General features: G+C 36.2%; 1 protein-coding gene across 3 annotated transcripts in view; it reads right to left on the bottom strand.

Moving 5' to 3' along the window:
• Positions 1–21054, bottom strand: part of chd9 (chromodomain helicase DNA binding protein 9) — a 250190-nt gene that overhangs the window by 80421 nt on the left and 148715 nt on the right. For all 3 annotated transcript variants that reach the window (XM_060838133.1, XM_060838131.1, XM_060838132.1), the window contains exons 9-16: positions 20630–20716; positions 19962–20099; positions 18986–19107; positions 18216–18459; positions 12368–12544; positions 10958–11101; positions 7908–8163; positions 3240–3450 (exon numbers count right to left, since the gene is read on the bottom strand). In XM_060838133.1, the coding sequence (XP_060694116.1) occupies positions 3240–3450; positions 7908–8163; positions 10958–11101; positions 12368–12544; positions 18216–18459; positions 18986–19107; positions 19962–20099; positions 20630–20716 (1379 nt within the window). The remainder of the gene's footprint in view (positions 1–3239; positions 3451–7907; positions 8164–10957; positions 11102–12367; positions 12545–18215; positions 18460–18985; positions 19108–19961; positions 20100–20629; positions 20717–21054) is intronic.

Genomic DNA, 21054 nt, shown 5'->3' with positions numbered 1-21054 from the left:
GCATAAGCCCTTCATTTGACGTTTCGAGCATAAGCCCTTCATTTGACGTTTCGAGCATAAGCCCTTCATTTGACGTTTCGAGCAGGGCTTATGCTCGAAACGTCGAATTCTCTATTCCTGAGATGCTGCCTGGCCTGCTGTGCTTTGACCAGCAACACATTTGCAGTTGTGATCTCCAGCATCTGCAGACCTCATTTTTTACTTCCTTATAATTCTGTCCACTTAATTTTGAAAATTGAGAAATCAGATTTCATTGAGCATGAGTAAAACACTAAATAACTATGAATAATAACCACTGAATCAATTACTAAGAAGTGGGGAGAAGTGAAGGAGTCAAACCAAGTAACTACGATGTTGTACAGAACAATATGCAGCCTTCTGCATCCACATTATATCAAAGTTGTCAAATCACAATGCATCTCCAAATCAGTTCATCAGGGAAACGTTGTTTTCTTCGCGTAATAATGGATATAGCATTGGCAATCTGCCAGTAAACATAATCTATTTTCATTCAGAGTAGAGCCTACTTTCAACATTTACAAGATATATGTCTTTACAAACCACCTTATATTAAAAAATGAGGTCTGCAGCTGGTGATGTCAACATAGAATTAAGAAATTAATAAATGACATGCAAACATGAGTGAGGTTCCTTTGTGGCTGCTCTTCAGCCTAATCCAATTAAGAGTTTACATAAATGTCACATAGAAAACAAGCTCAACAATTCTTTGAAAGTGTGAGAATAAATAATATGTTGTGCACTGGCAGGAAAGCATTAAAATGTACAATCAGCCAGGTGCCCAAAAAAAGTCCACAAAAGATTAAAAGACACTTAGTACTGCTCTTACGTAATAATTATCTTAGATCATTGTCTTCCTGAAATTTTCTTTTGTAATAGATCATCCTAAAGCAGCGACTTGGGCAAAAAGCATTGGACAAGAGTAGGTCATTCAGCCTAGTCAACCATGCAAATAATTGCTCATAAAAATATACATGTGTGTACTAATTCTGAGAGTAATTTTTTAACTTTAATTTGGTTATTGACATACTATTGTTCTCAAAGGTGGGAATGTACTGCACATTGACATTTGTTTTGTAGCAATATGAGGTGCAGCAAGTGATGGCACAGAACCTGTGTGTTGATCGCTCTAAAAATATACAGCATAACATTAATTCAATATATCGTATCATTGGAAAAGCTTAAAATTAACTCAGGATCCATTTTCTAAGAGCCAATACACATTCTATTCTGTATTTTTGACTGCAAGTTCTTGGTTAACAGGTTTGAAAAATGGATTAGATGTTTTGTGGGTAAAATTGCATGCACATTAATAAAGAATACATTTTTGATTCTGCTCAATACCTTAAACAAACCTTCATGTAAAGAGGAGACAAAAAATTTAGCTGCACCTCAACAAGCTCTTTTAGAAATTTCCTTTACTCCCAAACAAACCCCTTGTACTATTGTCAAATAGGGTGGGTAAAGATCACATGCTATTTAAGGTACCCACATCAAGAAATATCCAAAACTCGGGTAATATTTTATAATATTCCATAAGAAAACACTTAATTCATCATTCTAAACTTCTAGACAGAGTTGCAAAACTAATAATGTTGGAAAATATGTACAAATTTGTGCTGAATCAATTTGTGACAAAGGAATAAAACACTACCTTAATGGATGTAAGTTTGCTCGTCGAGCTGGAAGGTTCATTTTCAGACATTCCGTCACCATACGATGTAACATTATCATCAGTGAGCCTCTGGTGAAGCACGGGTGTTATGACCCACTTTCTATTTAGGTGTTAAGGTTTCTTTGGGTTAGTGACATAATTTCCTGTTATTTTTCTCAAAGGCTGGTAAACGGGATCCAGGTCAATGTGATTGTTGATACAGTTCTGGTTGGAATGCCATGCTTCACCACAGAAAATGACATCACCAACCCAAGGAAACCTAAACACATAATAGAAAGCAGGTCATAACACCGGTGCTTCACTGAAAGCTCTGTGATGATGTTACCTTGTATGGTGATGAAACATCTGAAAATGAACCTTCCAGCTCAGCAAGCAAACTTACATTCAGAACCTCCACCTAAGCTACAAATCTTCTCCAAACTCACTAAGTTGCTTAATGTTGACTTGCACGAATTACATACTATATTCCTTCTTGGCTAAAGTTTGGGTGTATTCAATTGTCATGCATGTTAACCAAGAAAGCAGCCGCCTACTCAGAGAAAAAAAAAATGATGCGAAGGTGAGGGCCTAAATGCAGTGTGATATGGGGTACCCATACCTTCCATTTTTTTAATTGCAGAAGGAATATCCTCAAATACAAAAGGACAGTTCACAACAGCGTTTAGTTCAGAAATCACTGAACAGGTCAGAGGACTAAAGCCGTGAAATTTATTTTGCAAAAGCAAGCTCATTGATTTTTGACTTTTTATTTGTGCATTTTCTTGTAATTTGAAATTTATTACAATTTTGGCTTTCAAGCCAAAATTCTTTTAGCAGGTTTATAGATATTTAACATTCTACTCTTGTATGATAAAGTAAAATAAATATGCTACTGTTGTGTGCTGAACAGGTGGAATGTAGAATGCAAATACTAGGTTTCCCAAGTATGTATGAAAAGTAATTTCTAGGCTACTTTACAGTTTTCACACCAAGTACATTATGCTGTACTGTAATTAAACAATTTTTACATTCTATGAGCATCATAAAACGTGCATATGAATGTATCTGCAAGTATGTAAAATGGTGAACTTTGTTCCTGACAATGACTCTCAAATGTTCTAAAATAGCATGTGATCCAGAAACAAGCTTACAATCAATTATACTTTAAAAGGTTACTGACACAACTCCTCACATTTCCTTGTGGATATTGACTGCTCTAATTTGGATGTTGTGAATTATTTCTCTTGTTATGGCATTACTAACAAAAATCCTCAATGATGCATTAACAATCAAAAACAATTTAAATTTCAGGAAATTTTTACTTATGAACAAGCCCATATTTATAAATGCTAATAAAACTCAATTTTGAAATATCAGTTTTTTTTATTAAAATGCGGTAACTGTAGTGGAAAATACTGTTAGAAGCATGAGACCAACAATCGTGAAACAAGAGATTCTCAAACTTTTTAATTCAGAGATATAGCTTTGTGCTCAAAATAGAGCTTTAGTTATGCAAACAGACCTAATTTAAAAAAAAATTAAGATACTTGCATATCTTAACCTGTACCTTTTTTGAATAAGATAGTCCTCAAGTATGTCAAGGCAGCGCACCATCTGGGAGAAGATGAGAACTTTGTGACCACCAGCTTTCATCTTTGGGAGCAGCTTGTCAATTAAGACAAGTTTACCAGATGACTGAATCATAGCTTGCAGATGGAAGACTGGATCAACTGGATTGTGCATCTCTCTGAATTCTCCCAGAATCTTTTCTTCAGCACCTAGTATGCAAAAAGGATACATTATCTTGGATTCATAATCATTTGATTACATTACTCAATAAATAACCTCCATCCAGTGATATTAAATTTGCTGTTTTAATCAAACTGAAATAACTTTACAGAACACATTCCATTACACCACTAATAAAGGATTATTAGTTACAGATTGCATGCGACAGTGTTTTAAGCTAATGACTTTGAAATAACAAATTAACACATTGAAATGAAAACATTTTCCACTGTCAACAGCAATAATTCAAAAATCTTGAATTCACAATTGCTAGAAAGTTTAGCAGCAACAGAAATCCCCAATTTTAATAGAGGTATGAAGGGTTTCTTACAAGCCTACAAGGTTGATGAAAAGCAGTCAGTACTGACACAATGGATTGGGTGATTTTTTTACCAAACTCCAATTGCTTTGCTTTAAAACAATGTCAACTAGTTCTTCTTTTCGAACTGTCTGTGGGGTAAGGATAGTTATCATTCAGAAAGGATGTACCAGCAAGTCACATGCTGTGTATTTACAAACATAGGAATGGTTCAAGCGCTTTTAAAAATCAAATCATTAGTCTTCAAAGTTGAGATGAGTAAATTTGGTTTATAAATGCAAGTTGGCATTCTACTGAACGGGTACCAGAATTTTTTTAAAACATTACTTCAACAATAGTTAGGATTTTAGTGTTTGGGAAAGCATCTATCAGCTGAGTATTTCCATAACCAAGAGTGATGGGAAAGTGGCAAATGCAACTGTGATAAGTAATTAACAAAAGCAAAAAAATATTGCTGCTCCTGTTGCCTGTGTACTGCTATGCTACAGGTTTGGACCAAGTTTTAGATTCCAATAAATGCGATTTGAATTGGATGCAAGAAACAACCATACTGCTATGAAAAGATAATCAAAAGCAACGAAGACCACCACCTAGCAAAAGAAATTCTTCCTCATCTCAGTTCTAAGGTGTCATCCCTTCACTCTAAGGTTGTGCACTTGGGTCCCAGTCTCTCCTAGTAGTGGAAACATGTCCTCTACCTCTACTCATCCAGGTCTCTCAGTAATCTGTAACTTTCAATGAAACATCGCCCCTCATCCTTCTAAACTCTATCGAATACAAACCCAGAGTCCTCAATGGATCCTCATACAACAAGTTCTTCATTGCTGAGACCATTCCTTAGATATGGACCCAAAACTGCTTACAACATTCCAAGTGACCATATTCTGACCACATTCAGTCTCAGAAATTCATCTCTGCTCTTGAATTCCAGCCTTTGCAACATGAATGCTTTGAATCTTTATGGATTGTTACAGGAAAATACCCAAAACCAATAAAACCTCAACTTATTGTAATATTTATTCTATTATGTATTGAAATGCTACAAAAAAAATTGACAGCTGAACATTTCATTGTGTTCCAATATTGCAATATTTTTCACAGGCAGAAAAAAAGTTACTCCTCCTTAACAATGAGACACACTTTTCATTTCTTCACCACATTGTAAACATTCTTTGGAAGTAACAAGGATTGAGATGTCCTGAAAATTAAAGCTTGGAAGTTTTCTTCTCTTGATAAAGGTTCACATATCAAGAATCCTTCCAGTCTTCTATATTAGAAGACAGTGGATCAGTGCTCTATGAGTCAAAAGATATTATTTCTAACTTGGTCAAAAAAACAGTTCTCGTGATCCTCTTTTGCATACCACAATTCACAATATAATTGGCAATTAAAAGACTTTAGGAGCATCATACCACATAAGTTAACTACTGTCAATCACATTTGCCAGAGACAAATACTTAGACTTCCATTAAATAGGAAATGGGCACAAAATAAAGAAATTTAATTCCAATTATTTTATAAATATTGTTGATTTCTCCTAAAGTCAAAATTAGCTCTAGAGAAAATAGCTTGTAATTTGCTTATTTTTAAAAAATACTGGGTAGATGCAGATTATTTTCCTTGGTTGAGGAATGCAAAACAAGAAGGGTGTGTCTCAGAACAAGGGATTGATCATTTAGGTCAGAAATAAGGAGAAATATCTTCTCAAAGTTAAGAACCTTTGGGAGAATTCTCACAAAGGTCTGTCTATGTTCCATCATTCAAGGATATCAGGAGCAGGTAGGAAAATGGACCTGAATCAGAGGAACTATGTTTGTACTGAATGGTGATGGAGGAGGTTCAAGGAATTGTTTGGTCAACTCTTGATCCTATTTCTTGAATGCCTCATACTGTTACAATGAACATGAATCTAATAACAGTCTTTGCACCCTCAGATTTTCTACCTCTCATTACAACCAGAAGGCAGCTCATCACTACCTCTTCAGGATAACTAGAGACAAGTAATAAATGCTAGCCTAGCCAGTGTTGCCCAGAGTACACGAGTGAATTAAAAAATCAAATCTTTCTTGGGATACTTTAATTTCCACAATTAGTCCTTGACAGCACAACATTTTCAGTTTGCCACTGGACTTGACTGAAATAACAAAGATATTTAATTACGAGTTCACTTTCCAAATAGGGAAAAGAAAATCAGTTGAACTGCAATTTTTGCCTGCAGGAAACAAGGATCTGAAAGTTTAGTTCAAATGTTCGGCTACAAAGTGCAAATATGTTTAACAGTGATCGAGCTTACTGATTCCTTTTACTGTTAATGCCTTTGCTAAAGAAAGTTTCTAAAACAAAAAACTGACTTGATGTCAAAGGATAAACATGCACAAATCCATTAAAGTTTTATACATATGATTTGAATAGCATTGTAGTATTACACATAGTATTTAAATAGTATAGTTGTATCTTATTGCAAGCATCAAAAATAAAATGGAGTTACTGCATCTTTAATATATACAATTATTTTATCCTCACCTATGCTTCCATCACTTAAAAAAGTGTTTGATATCTTGGAGGAGACTTGTAGCTCAGATTGTCTGTTTGCTTGCTGAGCTGGTGGATTTGTTCTCAGACATTTTGCCATCAGGCTAGGTAACATCATCAGCGAGCCCTCCAGTGAAGCGTTGGTGTTTTGTCCAACTTGCTATTGATGTGCCTTGCTTGGCTGTGGTGGGTGACTTCATTTCTGTTGTGGTATCTGAGAGGTTGGTAAATGGGGTCCAAATCTATATGTTTATTAATGGAGTTCCAGTTTGAATGCCAGCTTCTGGGAATTCCTGCAAGTATCTTTGTTTGGTCTGTCCCTGGATGGATGCATTGTCCCAGTCGAACTGGTGCCTCTCTTCATTTGTGTGTATGGATACCAGTGATGGTTGGTCATATCTTTTGGTGGCTAGTTGGTACTCATATCCTGATGGCTAGTTTGCTGCTGGTTTGTCCAATGTAATGTCTGTTGTCAAACAAGCCACAACACACTGCAGCACCACGGAACTGCGAGAAGCCAAGGAGAAATACCTATACAACGTATTCAGGAACAACTGTTACCCGATAAGCGCAGTTCGCCTATTCCTGCACAACGGACTTAAACAGGAAGACACAACATGCCAGAGACTCTAGTTACCCCACCATACATCAAAACATTTCAGAGATGACCACCAGACTACTCTGGTCCTTCAGCATCATGGTAGCCCACAAACCCACTACCAAGCTAAAACAACTTAAATGACCCATATCCCTAGCCAGCAGTATAAACATAATATATAAAATACCTTGCAAGGACAGCAATAAGCATTACATTGGACAAACTGGCAGCAAACTAGCCACCAGGACATATGAGCACCAACTATCACTGGTATCCATACACACAGATGAAGGAGGACACCAGTTCAACTGGGACAATGCATCCATCCTGGGACAGGCCAAACATAGACACGCACAGGTATTCCTAGACGCCTGGCATTCAAGCTGGAACGCCATTAACATACAACTAGATATGGACCCCATTTACCTCTCAGAAACAGAACCTGAAATGACATCACCCACAATACAACAAACCAAGACACATAAATAGCAAGTGGGACAGAACACCAAACATTTCACTAGAGGTTCACTGATGTTACCTAGCATGGTGACTAAACGTCTGAAAACAAACCAATCAGCTCAGCAAGCAAACCGATAACCTGACTTAAAAAAGCATTGGTGAAATATTTTGATAAAAAGTTTTGTATCACGACCAATTTAACTCATTAATGCACCAAACTAATGTCTTAAAAATTAGTTTGACAAGAATCAATTACATCAGCCTCAGCCATTTGTGAAACAGTAGATTGACAGAAAAAACCTTTCTAGAAAATTTAAATTATGAAAAACCCACCAATTTAAAAAATCATAATATCAACTGAAATAACTAGTAATTAATTTAAAGCAGGCTTAGATTCAAGAAAAATGCAAGTTCAGCCAAAATTGATGTACCTGAAAGGAAAACATCTGTGAAATTGGACAGAGTTCAAAAACAAATGTACTGCTTTCGGCAATTAAATAAAACAATTGAAGAGTCATAGAAAGTAAGCAATTTATTACCTTTTATCAGATATGGGTGATTACAGCATTTCCTGAGTTCCATCATCGTGTTTATCAGGTTAGGAACATTTGCCTGACCAGCTCCTTTGGACAGAAAAGCAAAGTTTCGTTCCAGGATTGCACGGTAGTATTTCTTCTGAATATTGGTTAATTCTACTTCAATAATTGTCTCTTCTTTCGGAGCAAGCTTCTTTTCTACATCCTCCTTCAGACGTCGCAGCATCATTGGCTTCAGTATTGCCTGAAGCTTCTGCACCTGAAATAAAATAATGCATGCTGTTAGGAACATACCTCGTCTGTCTAGATGCACAGATTTGGATGGAGAAGTGCTTACAACCAGAATTTCATTCAGTTAAAATTAGAAACCTCATGAACAATACTACATACTTTTAGATCTGTATTAAATTTTGTATGAGAATGATGAACAAGCAAGGAAAGGGAAAAAGTCATAGTGTCAGTATGAGTCCTCCATATTAGAAATTAGTAAGAGGTCCTTTGGCACATAATCTTGTATGCTATGGCATTTTGCATGCTAACTAAATGTTGCCCATGGTTCCTACTTCGCACACCCTTTCAGGTAGTAGGTTCTAGATTCCCACCATTCTCTCGGCAAAACCACTTTCCTTAAAACCCCTCAAAACCAACTGCTGCTTACTTTGTTGACCATCTACTCGTAAGTAAAAGAAAAAGGGTGGTTTCAACAACTTAATATTACAGTATTCTCTGAATAACAGTGACACCATAAAACAATATTCACAGTTAAGAGATTTTTTCCTCTTTGAACACATCTTTGATCACATTGCTTTCAAGTACTTGTGTCTGATATAAGACTTAAACAATGAAATACAGTATACTATTCCTAATCATTTGATCAGTGGTGGCCTTCACTACACTCTCAGTTTCATAAACATTAGCAGCTAGAGTCGTGCAGGAACTTTATGTTGATGTCAGTCTAATACAAACAAGGAAGTCAAATCTCTCTTCCTCCTTCACAATGTTTTACCTAACACTATAATAGGGTTAGAAGTAATAGCACCTAGGCAATGAAAAACCTTGAATGTTATTTGGGTGATGAGTGGTGACCTTCTTTTCTACATCAGCCTCCAATGAACATTCATCTCTCACTTAAGACTCCAGTAACTTCTGTATACAGCAATGGTTATAGTTAGATTCCCTATAATGTGGAACAGGCCCTTTGGCCCAACAAGTCTACACCGACCCTCCAAGGAGTAACCCACCCAGATCCATTTCCCTCTGACTAATGCACCTAACACTGGGCAATTTAGCATGGCCAATTCACCTGACCTGGACATCTTTGGACTGTGGGAGGAAACCGGAGCATCCAGAAGAAACCCACATAGACACGGGGAGAATGTGCAAATTCCACACAGGCAGTCGCCTAAGGCTGGAATCGAACCTGGGACCTTGGTGCTGTGAAGCAGCAGTGCTAACCACTGAGCCACTGTGGCACCTCTATGTTCTACTTTCAACCTTAACTGCTATTCTAGAACTGATGATAATGTTTCTATCAGTGCACAAAGATTGCAACTCCAGTCTTGGAGAATGAAACAGGGTCAGGTTATTCAACTAAAAAATTTAAACGACCCATCATGTGTTGCAATGCAAGATAAAACTAGGATATCAATCCAGACAGGATAAATTGTTAACCATCTATTTGCATTCAGAAACAGCTTCAACCAGGTTTTCTTAAATTCCTGAACAGTCATCTCACTCAAATTTACCCACGCTTTTCTCTACACAGCGCCATCCAACATCAACTTAAAATTTTAATATTTCCAATTTCAGTAAATTTAAAAATTTTAATAATTAAGACATGAAACAAACATGATTAGACAGAAGTCAGATCACTACACATTCAGAATATCACACTTATTTCACTTCAAGAACTAGCCACATATATGACATTCTATCATGGTTCAAAATAAAACCCGATTAGTTAATGTAAAACTAGCTCAAAACTGTCTATGCAATGTGCACTGGCAAACAAAATTCAAGAATTCAGTGTTTGGGCTTCAACTGTCTTCCCAGTAATTAGTTTTAGTTTGATATAGGAATAAATGAAAATAAATCTGTTTTTGAAACAGTATCACAACAGGGACATGCAGTGGTGTAGTTGTAATGTCACTTGAGTAGTAATCCAGACTAATATCTTGGGACATGGGTTTGAACCCACCAAGGCAAATGACAAAATTTTAATGCAATAAAAATAGGAAAATAATGCTGTTCTAATGGTGACCATGTACTTCCTGGGTATTGTTGTAAATTCCCATCTGATTCACTGATTTCTTTTTAAGAAAGATGCTGTTCTTACTTGGTCTGGCCTGCATGTGACAAAGGCAATATGATAGTCTTAATTGAATGAATAAAAAAAACCTTGCTCAAGTAACTGGACTTGTAAAATGTGGAAATAGATGATCTAAAAATATTTTTCATTTGGGTAAATTGTATGTTTGAAGGGATACAGTTCTAAGTACTTCCAAAAAATGTATCTTCTACACCAAATTCCAAAAATATTACAGTTAAAAATAATAGCCCAGATTCTAGGAGTGCATTTTGAAACATTGCTCTGATTTGCATTGATACCACTCATCACCCAAATAATATTCAAGGTTTTACCCTTTAAAATATCAGAACATATACAATGAACAATGTGAGTAGTTCACTATCAGTTCATTACTCCTTAACAAGTGTAGTACTAGGATTCTCGTAATATAATATCCATGGCAATGCAAAAATCAAATGAGGACTGATAAGTTATTTTTGGAACAAAAGCTAAATACTGCAGAAATTGGAAATAAAAACCATAGATGCTAGAAATACTCAACAGGTCAGGAAGTATCTGAACAATAACCTTTAATCAGAACAGTTTGGCAAAGTATGATATTTTTTACAGATTCTTGCAACACAGTTCACAAACTGTACAGTAGCTTTATTTTTAATTACAAAACAGCATTACACCATCAAAAATTAAGTAATTTGGCCTGTGGCCCTCAATCAACACATAATTACTGGATCCTTGATTAAAATACCTGTGCTTCACTTTTTAGGTCTCCAAATTCCTGCATGAAGGTGGCTTCTGATGAGAAACGTAGGGGCTCCAAGAAATGAAGCAAACTAAACAATTCCTCCACAGTGTTTTGCAAAGGAGTCCCTGTCAGCAGGACCTTGTGTTCCTGTATTGAAATAGAAATAGGTCTATATCTTCATGCTCCACGAATCTCACTTCAGTATAATACAATTTAGCCTTTCTTCCCTGTATTCTTCTTTATAATTGAGCCTCATATGTCTGCTATCATTCACCAAGGAGAAAGAACAGTATTGCCCAGAATCACCTTTACCAGTATAAAATGCATTATTAATATTGTGAAAATATTTGGTCCTTTTATCTAAGGAAAGGTATAGTGGCACTGAAGGCAATCCAGAGAAGGTTCGCAAGGTTGATCCCAACTATGAAGGGATTTCCTTATGCGAACAGTTTATGAGATTGGGCTTGTACTCAGTAGAGATCAGAAGAATGATTGAAATAAATGAAACCAAATAGGCTTTTTTTTTAAAAAAGGGAGGTTGGATGCAAGACAGGGTAGGTACAAAGAGGGTGTTTTCCCTTATGGGAGATTCTAGCATAATCTCAGAATAAGGGATCTGACATATAAAACAGATATGAGGAGAATTTTGTTTTCTGAGAATGGCGAATCTGTGGAATTCTTTATTGCAGAAGCCTGTAGAGCCTGGATCATTAAATACATTCAAAGCTGAGACAGACAGATTTTTAATCATTAAGGAACCAAGCATAGGGATACAAGGAAAGTTAATTGTGAATTATCAAATCAGCCATAATCTCATTGAATGGCGGGGCAGACTGAATGAGCTGAATGGACTGTTTCTGCTCCTACATCTTATCGTCTAGAATATACTGGGCTCACTACTATGGCCATGGATGAAATAGAATGGCCCTCGTTAAAAACACATGACCGCAAGAGTGAAGTCTATATTCTGCCATTTTCAGTTTAAAAGAAATGGATGAATTTGCCTAGTTTGAGCCAGTCACCAGAGGAAAGTACAGTGAATTAATTGGCAATTTGGTAAAATGTTCTATGTTCAATTTGGGAATGTAAACTATTGCCAATAAGACACTATGTTATTACATTTAAACAATTCTCAAGAGCTGAATGTTTTTAACTGAAGGTTTTAGTTTAAGTACTAGCTACTAAACTTGACTGTCTAAAATCCCTTTATCCATATTATTTAATGATTAAACTTAATCATTGGCAATGCACAAAATAATCAAAAAATATCACAGGCACAAACTAAGTTGCCCAGAACTGCAGCATCTGGATCAGACTCTGCTTTAGTTATTTTTGTGTAATAATATATGATCGATTCTACAATTCAAGGTTTACAGATTTTAGATTACAGATTAGCAGATTTGAGTAACACACCAGATTCATAATTTTCAATCCCTCCAGTAGCTTGCAATTTTTATTCTTCAGTCTGTGAGCCTCATCAATGATGACACATCGCCATTCAATTACATTTAGCTCCGGACAACCACCCAGGATCATCTCAAATGTAGTTATCATGGCATGGAACCTGTAGGTTCCCCGAAGAATCCGGCCCTAAAAGATTAACAAAAATCAGAGTTCAACATTCTTTTTGACATAAGACAGTTTTCCACATGAAGCTGGTAATAACCTGTAATTTAAAAATCAATTACTCAAGAAATCATTCAAATTTGTACACCTACAGATAAATCATTTAACAACTGTGTAATTACAGTGAATTTACTGAAAGAACCTATATCAAGCAGGCCCTTTACATCCTGACCACTATGACAATCTCAGGCTGAGAATAGAATCTTAAGTATCTGACATGATAATTGGCTCAAACTGATCCAAGAGGCAGGACAATTGTGTTCTAATAGATCATTAGAAAAAAAGATAAATCGGAAAGGAAATATTAAGATGATGGTCCAAGCTACCACACAGCCTGTCAAATAATGCTGCCCTATGCCACTACACTACTTACATCTTCAATTCCAAAAATTAAACATAAAATAATAACTTTTCACATTTTCTAACATGACTTGAGAAATATTCAAAAATGTTACTGTTTTGAATTGTCCTCAGTACCCCTGAAGGACAAGGGAAGATGTTAGCATTGAACAACCATTGCCATCCGGATTTCTACCAATGACAAAAGCTAAGAAGAGAGATGTGGTTGAGCAGTCAAGGTTTAGGGAATTATGTCAGGAGTTAGTAAGTGAGACCTCAAAAGGTGCTTGCTCTGGATTACTTCCACTATCACATGCGAGTATAGAAACAGAAGGATAAAGCAGACAAAGAAATGACTGCAGAAATGGCTTAAGGATAGCCGGATCAGTTCTGGAGTGAAGAGATTTATATAGGCCACAGGTTATATTTAAAGAGAACCAAAAGCAATTTTCGTGCAATGCGATAATTTAGTGGTACCAGGTAGGATGCTGAAAATGTGTTGCTGGTTAAAGCACAGCAGGTGAGGCAGCATCCAAGGAACAGGAAATTCGACGTTTCGGGCCAGAGCCCTTCATCAGGAATCTTGCGGGATCAGTCGGTTCCGTAGGCAGGTGCTGAGGAAGGAGATGTGGCTGTGGTAGCGAGTCTGTTTGAGAACGTGGCTGAAGAGCTTCTGTGCAGAGGAGATAACCTGGGGGGGTGCTGTGAGAGAGAGACTCACTGAGATCCTTATAGAGGGAGGAAGAGAGCTTCTTCAAGGAAGGCATCCTTGCAAGAGGATTCGCAGTAGGCTAAAATCTTCAAGTAAAAAGTGAGGTCTGCAGATGCTGGAGATCAGAGCTGAAAGTGTGTTGCTGGTTAAAGCACAGCAGGTCAGGCAGCATCCAAGGAACAGGAAATTCGACATTTCGGGCCAGAGCCCTTCATCAGGAACCTAAACCTACTGTACCAGGTAGAATTTAAACAAACTTGGTAGGGGTTTTGGAACCAGGAAGTAAGGCCAGAGAAGAATACTAAGATGCAAAGACAGTTGTTGCAAGTGACAAATGGTATTGGAATGGAAACAGAAAGGCATCAGGAGGCCACAAACTTGTGGTAAGATGTAGAGGAACAAATTTACAATGAAATAACACAGAATTGTAACCATCATAGAGTAGCTAGAATAATGGACTTTCTAATTATCCAAGCATAGACTAGGATAGTAGTGGAGTTAACAGCAGAGATGAGCAAGAGGCAAGTGTATCCAGGCACATTTTCAACATTAGTATGCTTCCAGTCCAATAAGAAAGGAAGTCTGTTGGAATTGATTCCTGTTAATGAGGTGAACCAAGTGATGAAGTGTCAGTGGGGGAACATTTAGTGAACAGTGATCAATGAACGTAAGGATCAGGCTGGTTTTGGAAAAAGACAAAGTACATACCAGAAGAACAATTAACAAATCCTCAAAAACTGTAAGAATAATTAACTGATAAAAGCTAATTTCAATCAAAGAACTGCGGATACTGGAAATCAGAAACAGAAATTGCCTGAAAAGCTCAGATACTGGAAATTAGAAACAGAAATTGCCTGAAAAGCTCAGCAGATACTGGAAATTAGAAACAGAAATTGCCTGAAAAGCTCAGCAGGTCTGACAGCTTCTGTTGAGACAAATCCGAGTTAAGGTTTTGGATCCGTTGAGCGTTTCCAGCAATTTCTGTATTTGTTTTGATCAAGAATGAATGGACAAACTGGAATCAAAGATCAGTGAAATAATGAGCATTCTCTGAAGAAAAGATATTTACAGTATACTCCAAGTATATTCCTGTGAAAGAGAAAGGCAGGGTAAACAAACCAAAAGCTTCCTGGATGAAAGAGAAAGATATTCAGATGAAGCAGGGCAAATATCTCTATGATACATTAAATGAACAATGCAATTAAAAGTCATATCAAATATAGAAGAATTAAATAGGAATTGAAAAGGAAGAGAAAGACAGATAAGATAAGGGAATCCAGAATACATCTACATGAAAAGAAATAGCAGAAAAGGTGTAAGAGAAGCTTGTTGGTTAAGGACAAAATGAGTATTAAGTATAAGGACGTGAGGCACAACTGAGGTACTAACTTAATGATTTCTATTTGTCTTTATCGCAAAAGATGCAGTGCAGGTCATGCTGAATGAGGAGGTACTTCAGATACTTTCAGGAGTCAATATTGAAAGAAAAGTCATTAAATAGGCTAACTCTACTTAAAGTTGATAAGACAACAGGACCAAACATACAGAAGGAAGTGAGAGGAGAAATTGCAGAGGTATTGACCATAGAAGAAAAATCAAGAACCAGAGGGGACAGATTGGAAGCATTTGAAAAAAAGCAGTTATGATTTGAGGAAAAACTGTTATGTAGCAGAATATATTGTCTGAGCGTGGTGATAGCATCTTCAAACATAGCTTTCAAAGGGAAATGAATCATTGGCTGTCGTGGAAAAAATTTACTGCAGAGACTAAATAGGGAAGTGACAATAGATGATCTGCTCATTCAGACGGCCAGTACAGACAAAGGACCAAATGGCCTCTTGTGTTGGAACCATTCTAAGATTGTAAAAATACAAATTATTATTGACTAATATTTTTTCCAGAGCATTAGTAGAGCATTCTACTTTTCATACCAATTGCGAATTATGATTGTGGATCACATCAGAGGAAAGTTTTTATGGATTTGCATTGTTCTGGTCCAGCCTCACTTGTAGACTAACTCAATTTTTATCTTGTTCACTGGAGGATTCTATTATCATTTAACAGGATTCAGCTAAGGTCAAGTAAAACTTGGGATTAAGAGCAAATTATGAGGACTACCTACTATTGACAAATGGGAATCTTTAGACTGAAAAGCCATTAGGAATAGGGACAAGCTAGGCCTTTTGTCTCCTAATACCTGCTCTGCCATTGAGATTATGTTTGATGGTCTACCTCAGCTACACTTGTCTCCAAAATTTGAGAGATCCTTCATTGCCTTGGTATTTGAAGATTGCTCCATCATTGAAACAAATGTACTCCACAGCTCTCTGCAGTAGCCCTAATTTTGTGAATAACGTGTGAACAGCAACTTTCCAATGATTTTTAAAAGATTCAAATATACTATATCCATTGATTCCCCTCTTCACCTTGTGCCAACTTAAAATAAAACTTGTTTTTGCCAAGTATGATTTCCCTTTATAAACAACATGTGTAAATCTGCCCAGTTATTTTGAGGTAAAGCACATACAAATGATTGTCATAAATAAGAGTCTATAGCACTTCCCTACTTCTCTTAACAAATCAACTAATAGTTCCCTGCTCTTTTTCTCTATCCTTTCTTGAATAGTGAGATTCAGTTTTCTGCATTTATCCATTTACAAGGTCCAAACCTTTAAATGCCATGAATTTCTCTGGTACTAATGGTTACATTACGAATATCAATAAGTGTCCTCATTTTCTCGAGAACATTAATTCCCTTTTACTTCCAGAACTTTACTAGCCTCTTCTACTGTGAAAACCTATTCAAAGTATTTATTTTATGTCTTTGCTACTTCCTGGTTTCTCATTAAGACTGCAGAAAGCTGTAGCATTGAAGCATTTGGGAGTTCTTGCACATGAATCACTACAAGATAGCAACCAAGTTCAATGACTAGTATGTCAGGCAAATGAAACATTTGAAAGGAAAGGAACTTAAAGATAGGGAAATCTCGCAAAAACTACACACAAGACACTAGTCATACCACACCTGGAATGCAGTAAACAATTTTGATCCCCTTACATAAAGAAAAATACGCTGGTGTTGGAGGCAGTCCAGAGAGCGTTCAATAGATTGATTTTGTGTATAGAGGAATATTCATGAGGAGAGACTGAGTAGGTTTGGGTTGTACACATTGGAATTCAACAGAATGTGAGGAAGCCTTCTTGAAACATATAAGAATCTTAGGGACTTTACAAGATAGATGTGGAGAGGTTGCTCCTCCCTTGTGAAAGAGTCTAGGATCAGAAGGCACAATCTCAGAGTAAGGAATCGCTCATTTAAGAGAGATGTGGAGAAATTTTGTTTTAATCATTTCTGAAAGTATTGAATTTTTTTTTAAATCTCCAAAAGCTAACAAATGACAAAGGCGAATCAAATTTAAAAAAGCATTTACCATTCAAAGAAAATTATGCTACTACTTTTTCCATCAATCCTAGCGCAATATTAAAAATACACCAACATTTCTTCAATCACAAAGATCATCCTAATCTTGTTTAATCCTAATCCTCATAGGATCACAGAATTACTGTGTAGAAGCCATTCAGCCCATTGATCTGCAATGACTCACCAAATAAACACATTTGTGCCATTCGTCAGCCTGTAACCCTGAATATGGTTTCTTTTCAAATAGCACTCTACTGAGCTGGAAAGTGTCTTGTAACAACATATGATTATTACAGACACTAGCTAATTAGGATGCTCACAACTGTCATAACATTTCACGATTTCAGTCAGTTATAAAGCACAAACAGTAAAGATTAATTACATACATCTTCTATTTAATTTCCATAAATTCAATACCAATTTCCAGAATGATGTTGAGTTAGCTTTCATTGGCTAGGCTTTATTGCAGTCAGTAACCAGGTCAGTACAAGACCCAGCGATTTTCTTAGACTAGACAGCAAGTGGAATCTCTCTCCCATGGATTTAGAACCAGCACTATTTTCATGCTGGATAAAGCTGCAAGGGCCATCAGAATACATTCAATAGTTTAATTACAACAAAACATGATGTTTGAATACTATGTACATCATCTGCTTTATATGAAAATCTGATATTTACTTTGCTGGTGTGCATGACCATGGTCATAGTTTCAACCCATCTTATAAAGTATGCCCTGTGCTAGCAATGGGAAAGACCAATTCTGTAGTATAAAAGCCACATATTTTAGCATCGCAATTCTCTGTAGGTTTTTAACATGAAAATAAAAAGAAATTATTTGGAGTAAAGAAACCACCAGGCCAACTTTCCAGAATAAAAATATCTTGCAATGCAGAAACAATGCCAATCTGAGTTGGGCAGATACAGGAGTGAAGACAGCTTAGACCCAAAACTCAAAAAGCACGATGCTCAGCCTGATATTTGAATTATCCAAAATATTAACTTGCAGCAGTGTACTTATTTTGCCACTAAAGATTACACAGGATAAATAATTATTCTCGAGTTCTTGGATCAGTTCATATTCATGGAAAGAATCCAATGGTAAGAGATAAAGACAAATCAGACAGGATAAAAGCAATGGATTTTAGCTTAAGAAATTAATGTACCTCTGTGTCCCGGAAATACATTTCATACTGTTGAATCATCTGCCTGCTAATCATACTGCCATGATAAACGATGACGTTCAGGTCTGTCCATGTGCGAAATTCTCTTTCCCAGTTTGCAATTGTAGACAAAGGCGCAATGATGAGGAAAGGACCATGGATTCCAGTCAGAAAAATTTCATCAAGGAATGTAATAGACTGGATGGTCTTGCCTAAACCCATTTCATCAGCAAGAATACAGTTTTGCCTGGGATTGAGAAATGATTATCTTTATATCATGTTCTTACAAAAAAAAATGAAGACTTTTAAACATTATGTGCTTAATGAGAAAAATCAATATGACAAACAGCAGTCAACACAAGAGAAAAGCATTTTGAATTTCAGTGAGAAATTGCTGTTGTGGAACGTCTTCATCAGAAACAAAACCATTCCAACAATCATTGTATATAACCAATCACTCCAAAATTAAACTTATTTTCAATTTTCCCCACAAGTCACATCACAAAACCCATAATCTTAAGTACTCCAATTAAGCTGATTCAAATTCTTAGACTTGTATAAGCACGCAAGAGTGTTTTAAGGATCTATGTTAAATATCCCAATACGGTCTTTAATTATGTCAAATATAAATGGCTGGTTAAGTGTTTTTATTAGTACACAATTGAAAAGTCAAAATTAACATGGGGTGAATTTTTTTTCCTTGTTCTGGGTCACCCAAGATGTGACTGATTTACTGAAATAAAATGTGCATGTTCTTTGGACTTAATCCTTACCTGTTATACCAGTTGAAAAGGAGCCAATTGACACCTTCTAATTGGTAGTCCCTGAGTTTATTACCAATCTTGTATTCCCTGGATTGTCCAAGCTTCTCCCAAGCAGTGGCGGGAGGACGTTCCTTTGATAAAATAGGTACAAATGAACAGGAATTAAACTAGAAAGAACTTGAGTAACAAGAAAAAATATTCATGCTCTTTAATTGCTGAATTCTCTACTTAGGACTCCGAGGTTTCCTGGCATTACGTAGCTTACCATATATTTGTGGCTTCTGTTTAAATGCTGTACAAGAATGTTCAGACATATCTAATGTTCAATCAAAGCCACCAGTCAGAACAGTACAACAAAATATTCTCTACCCCTCATATTATTATAGTTTTCTGTTAGATTCAGGGCTTGGAGACAAATTTAAGTTAATTGTTGTTACCAATCGCTTATTTGAGAGGATCTCACATATTACATTCTAGAATTGACTCGCATACCCACTCTAAGACAATACTGCACTTGGGGGCTGTGACAACCAACCAACATTGACATAAAAAGTGGTTCCACAAACTCTCTTAAATCGCAAACATGCAACTCTCTGACTTTATGACAGGTAGAAGAGAGGAACATTTTGGGAACACAATGATAAACCAAGAAGCTGGTTTATTTGGGTAACCAGATGCAGCTGAACAAATGCAGCAATTCCAGGCTGTTTCAATGTTTCTCTGAGGATGATTCAATAGTATCACTAGACCAAAACCACATCAACCACACACTCAGTTCAAAGCTAAAGCCACAATTTTCTGAATCAGAGTCCAGAGTGTTAACCACAAGCCAAAGATGAAATGTTACAAAAAATTCAATATAGGGATTACTTCCATCCTTAATAAAATACAAGTACTTCAGCAATATAAAACTTGTGCAGAGATGTTCACTTGGGATATTTTTAGCATCAAATAATCAGCGTTATATTGCAGGCAGTACACTTACCATGCGTTTCAGGGAAGGCTTTGCTTGCTGCAGTCGTTCAAACTCTTCAATCTTGCCTTGATCTACATCTTCTCTAAGCTCCCAGGTACTATCCTCATATGGCAATGAGCACCATTTAACCAAATAATAAACAACAGCCTGTGTAAAAAAAAACAATGTGCTTCTGAAAAATTTTAAATGTATGTTAAAATATTATAAGTCTGAGTGAAGCTTCTCAGGGAAGTCATGAACCAGAGTGAGTACACTTTGAATGGTATCATTCCATTTTTTGATAGTAATAAATACATTTTTTTAACTACAAATCTATCACAGGCAAATTCCAAATCTATGCTTTGCATAGAAGGACTGTTAAGACTGCATTTCTTTATTTAAACACATTATTCAACTACTTTCAAATGTAGAATGGCATATAATTGGATATACATAGAGAAGCTTATATTCCAAAATTCCACTTCAACAATGAGGAACCTGAACACGACCCAAAACACAAATTTTAGTCACGAACATTCGTATTTTTAAATGCACAAAAAGGAATTTTCTCCTTACCTCTTCTCAAAATATTTAAATATCAAGTGTAAAATGATAAACTCACACTTGGAGAATGATTTTTCATATTCTAAATTCTGTTCTTCAATCAAACACTAAACAAGAAAAATATGCACTGATACCTCACCAGTATCTGTGTCCTCACAACACGAGCATTCCAATATTCTGTCCACTTCAACATAGTCTGGATTAAAAGGCTCATCATCCATCTGGAAGTAGGTTTGCAGTGAAAAACATGATAAGAACATGGAAATGGTGTACATCTGCATTTAGATATCTTATAAGTGTTGAGATTTTAGTTGCGAACTCCAATATGAATTTCCTTCCTTTTTATGTTCCAGGAAATATTCATGCTTACAGCAGGATTTCATGAGTACACCTTGTATAAAAGAACACTTTACAATACTTAGTTAAATAAATCAAGAATTATAAATGCTAATTCATTCATTATAGTATGTAGCTAGGGATGAAAAGGCCAACCTCGTCAAGGAATGCTAAAAGCTTTATTTTCTGGGAGGTAAGGCTACCACCTTATTAGCATTATTGT

Source organism: Hemiscyllium ocellatum, chromosome 17 (genome assembly GCF_020745735.1).
Source record: "Hemiscyllium ocellatum isolate sHemOce1 chromosome 17, sHemOce1.pat.X.cur, whole genome shotgun sequence".
NCBI lineage: Eukaryota > Metazoa > Chordata > Chondrichthyes > Orectolobiformes > Hemiscylliidae > Hemiscyllium > Hemiscyllium ocellatum.
Note: the sequence above shows the minus strand (reverse complement) of the source record. Positions and strands in the feature narration are given on the sequence as shown.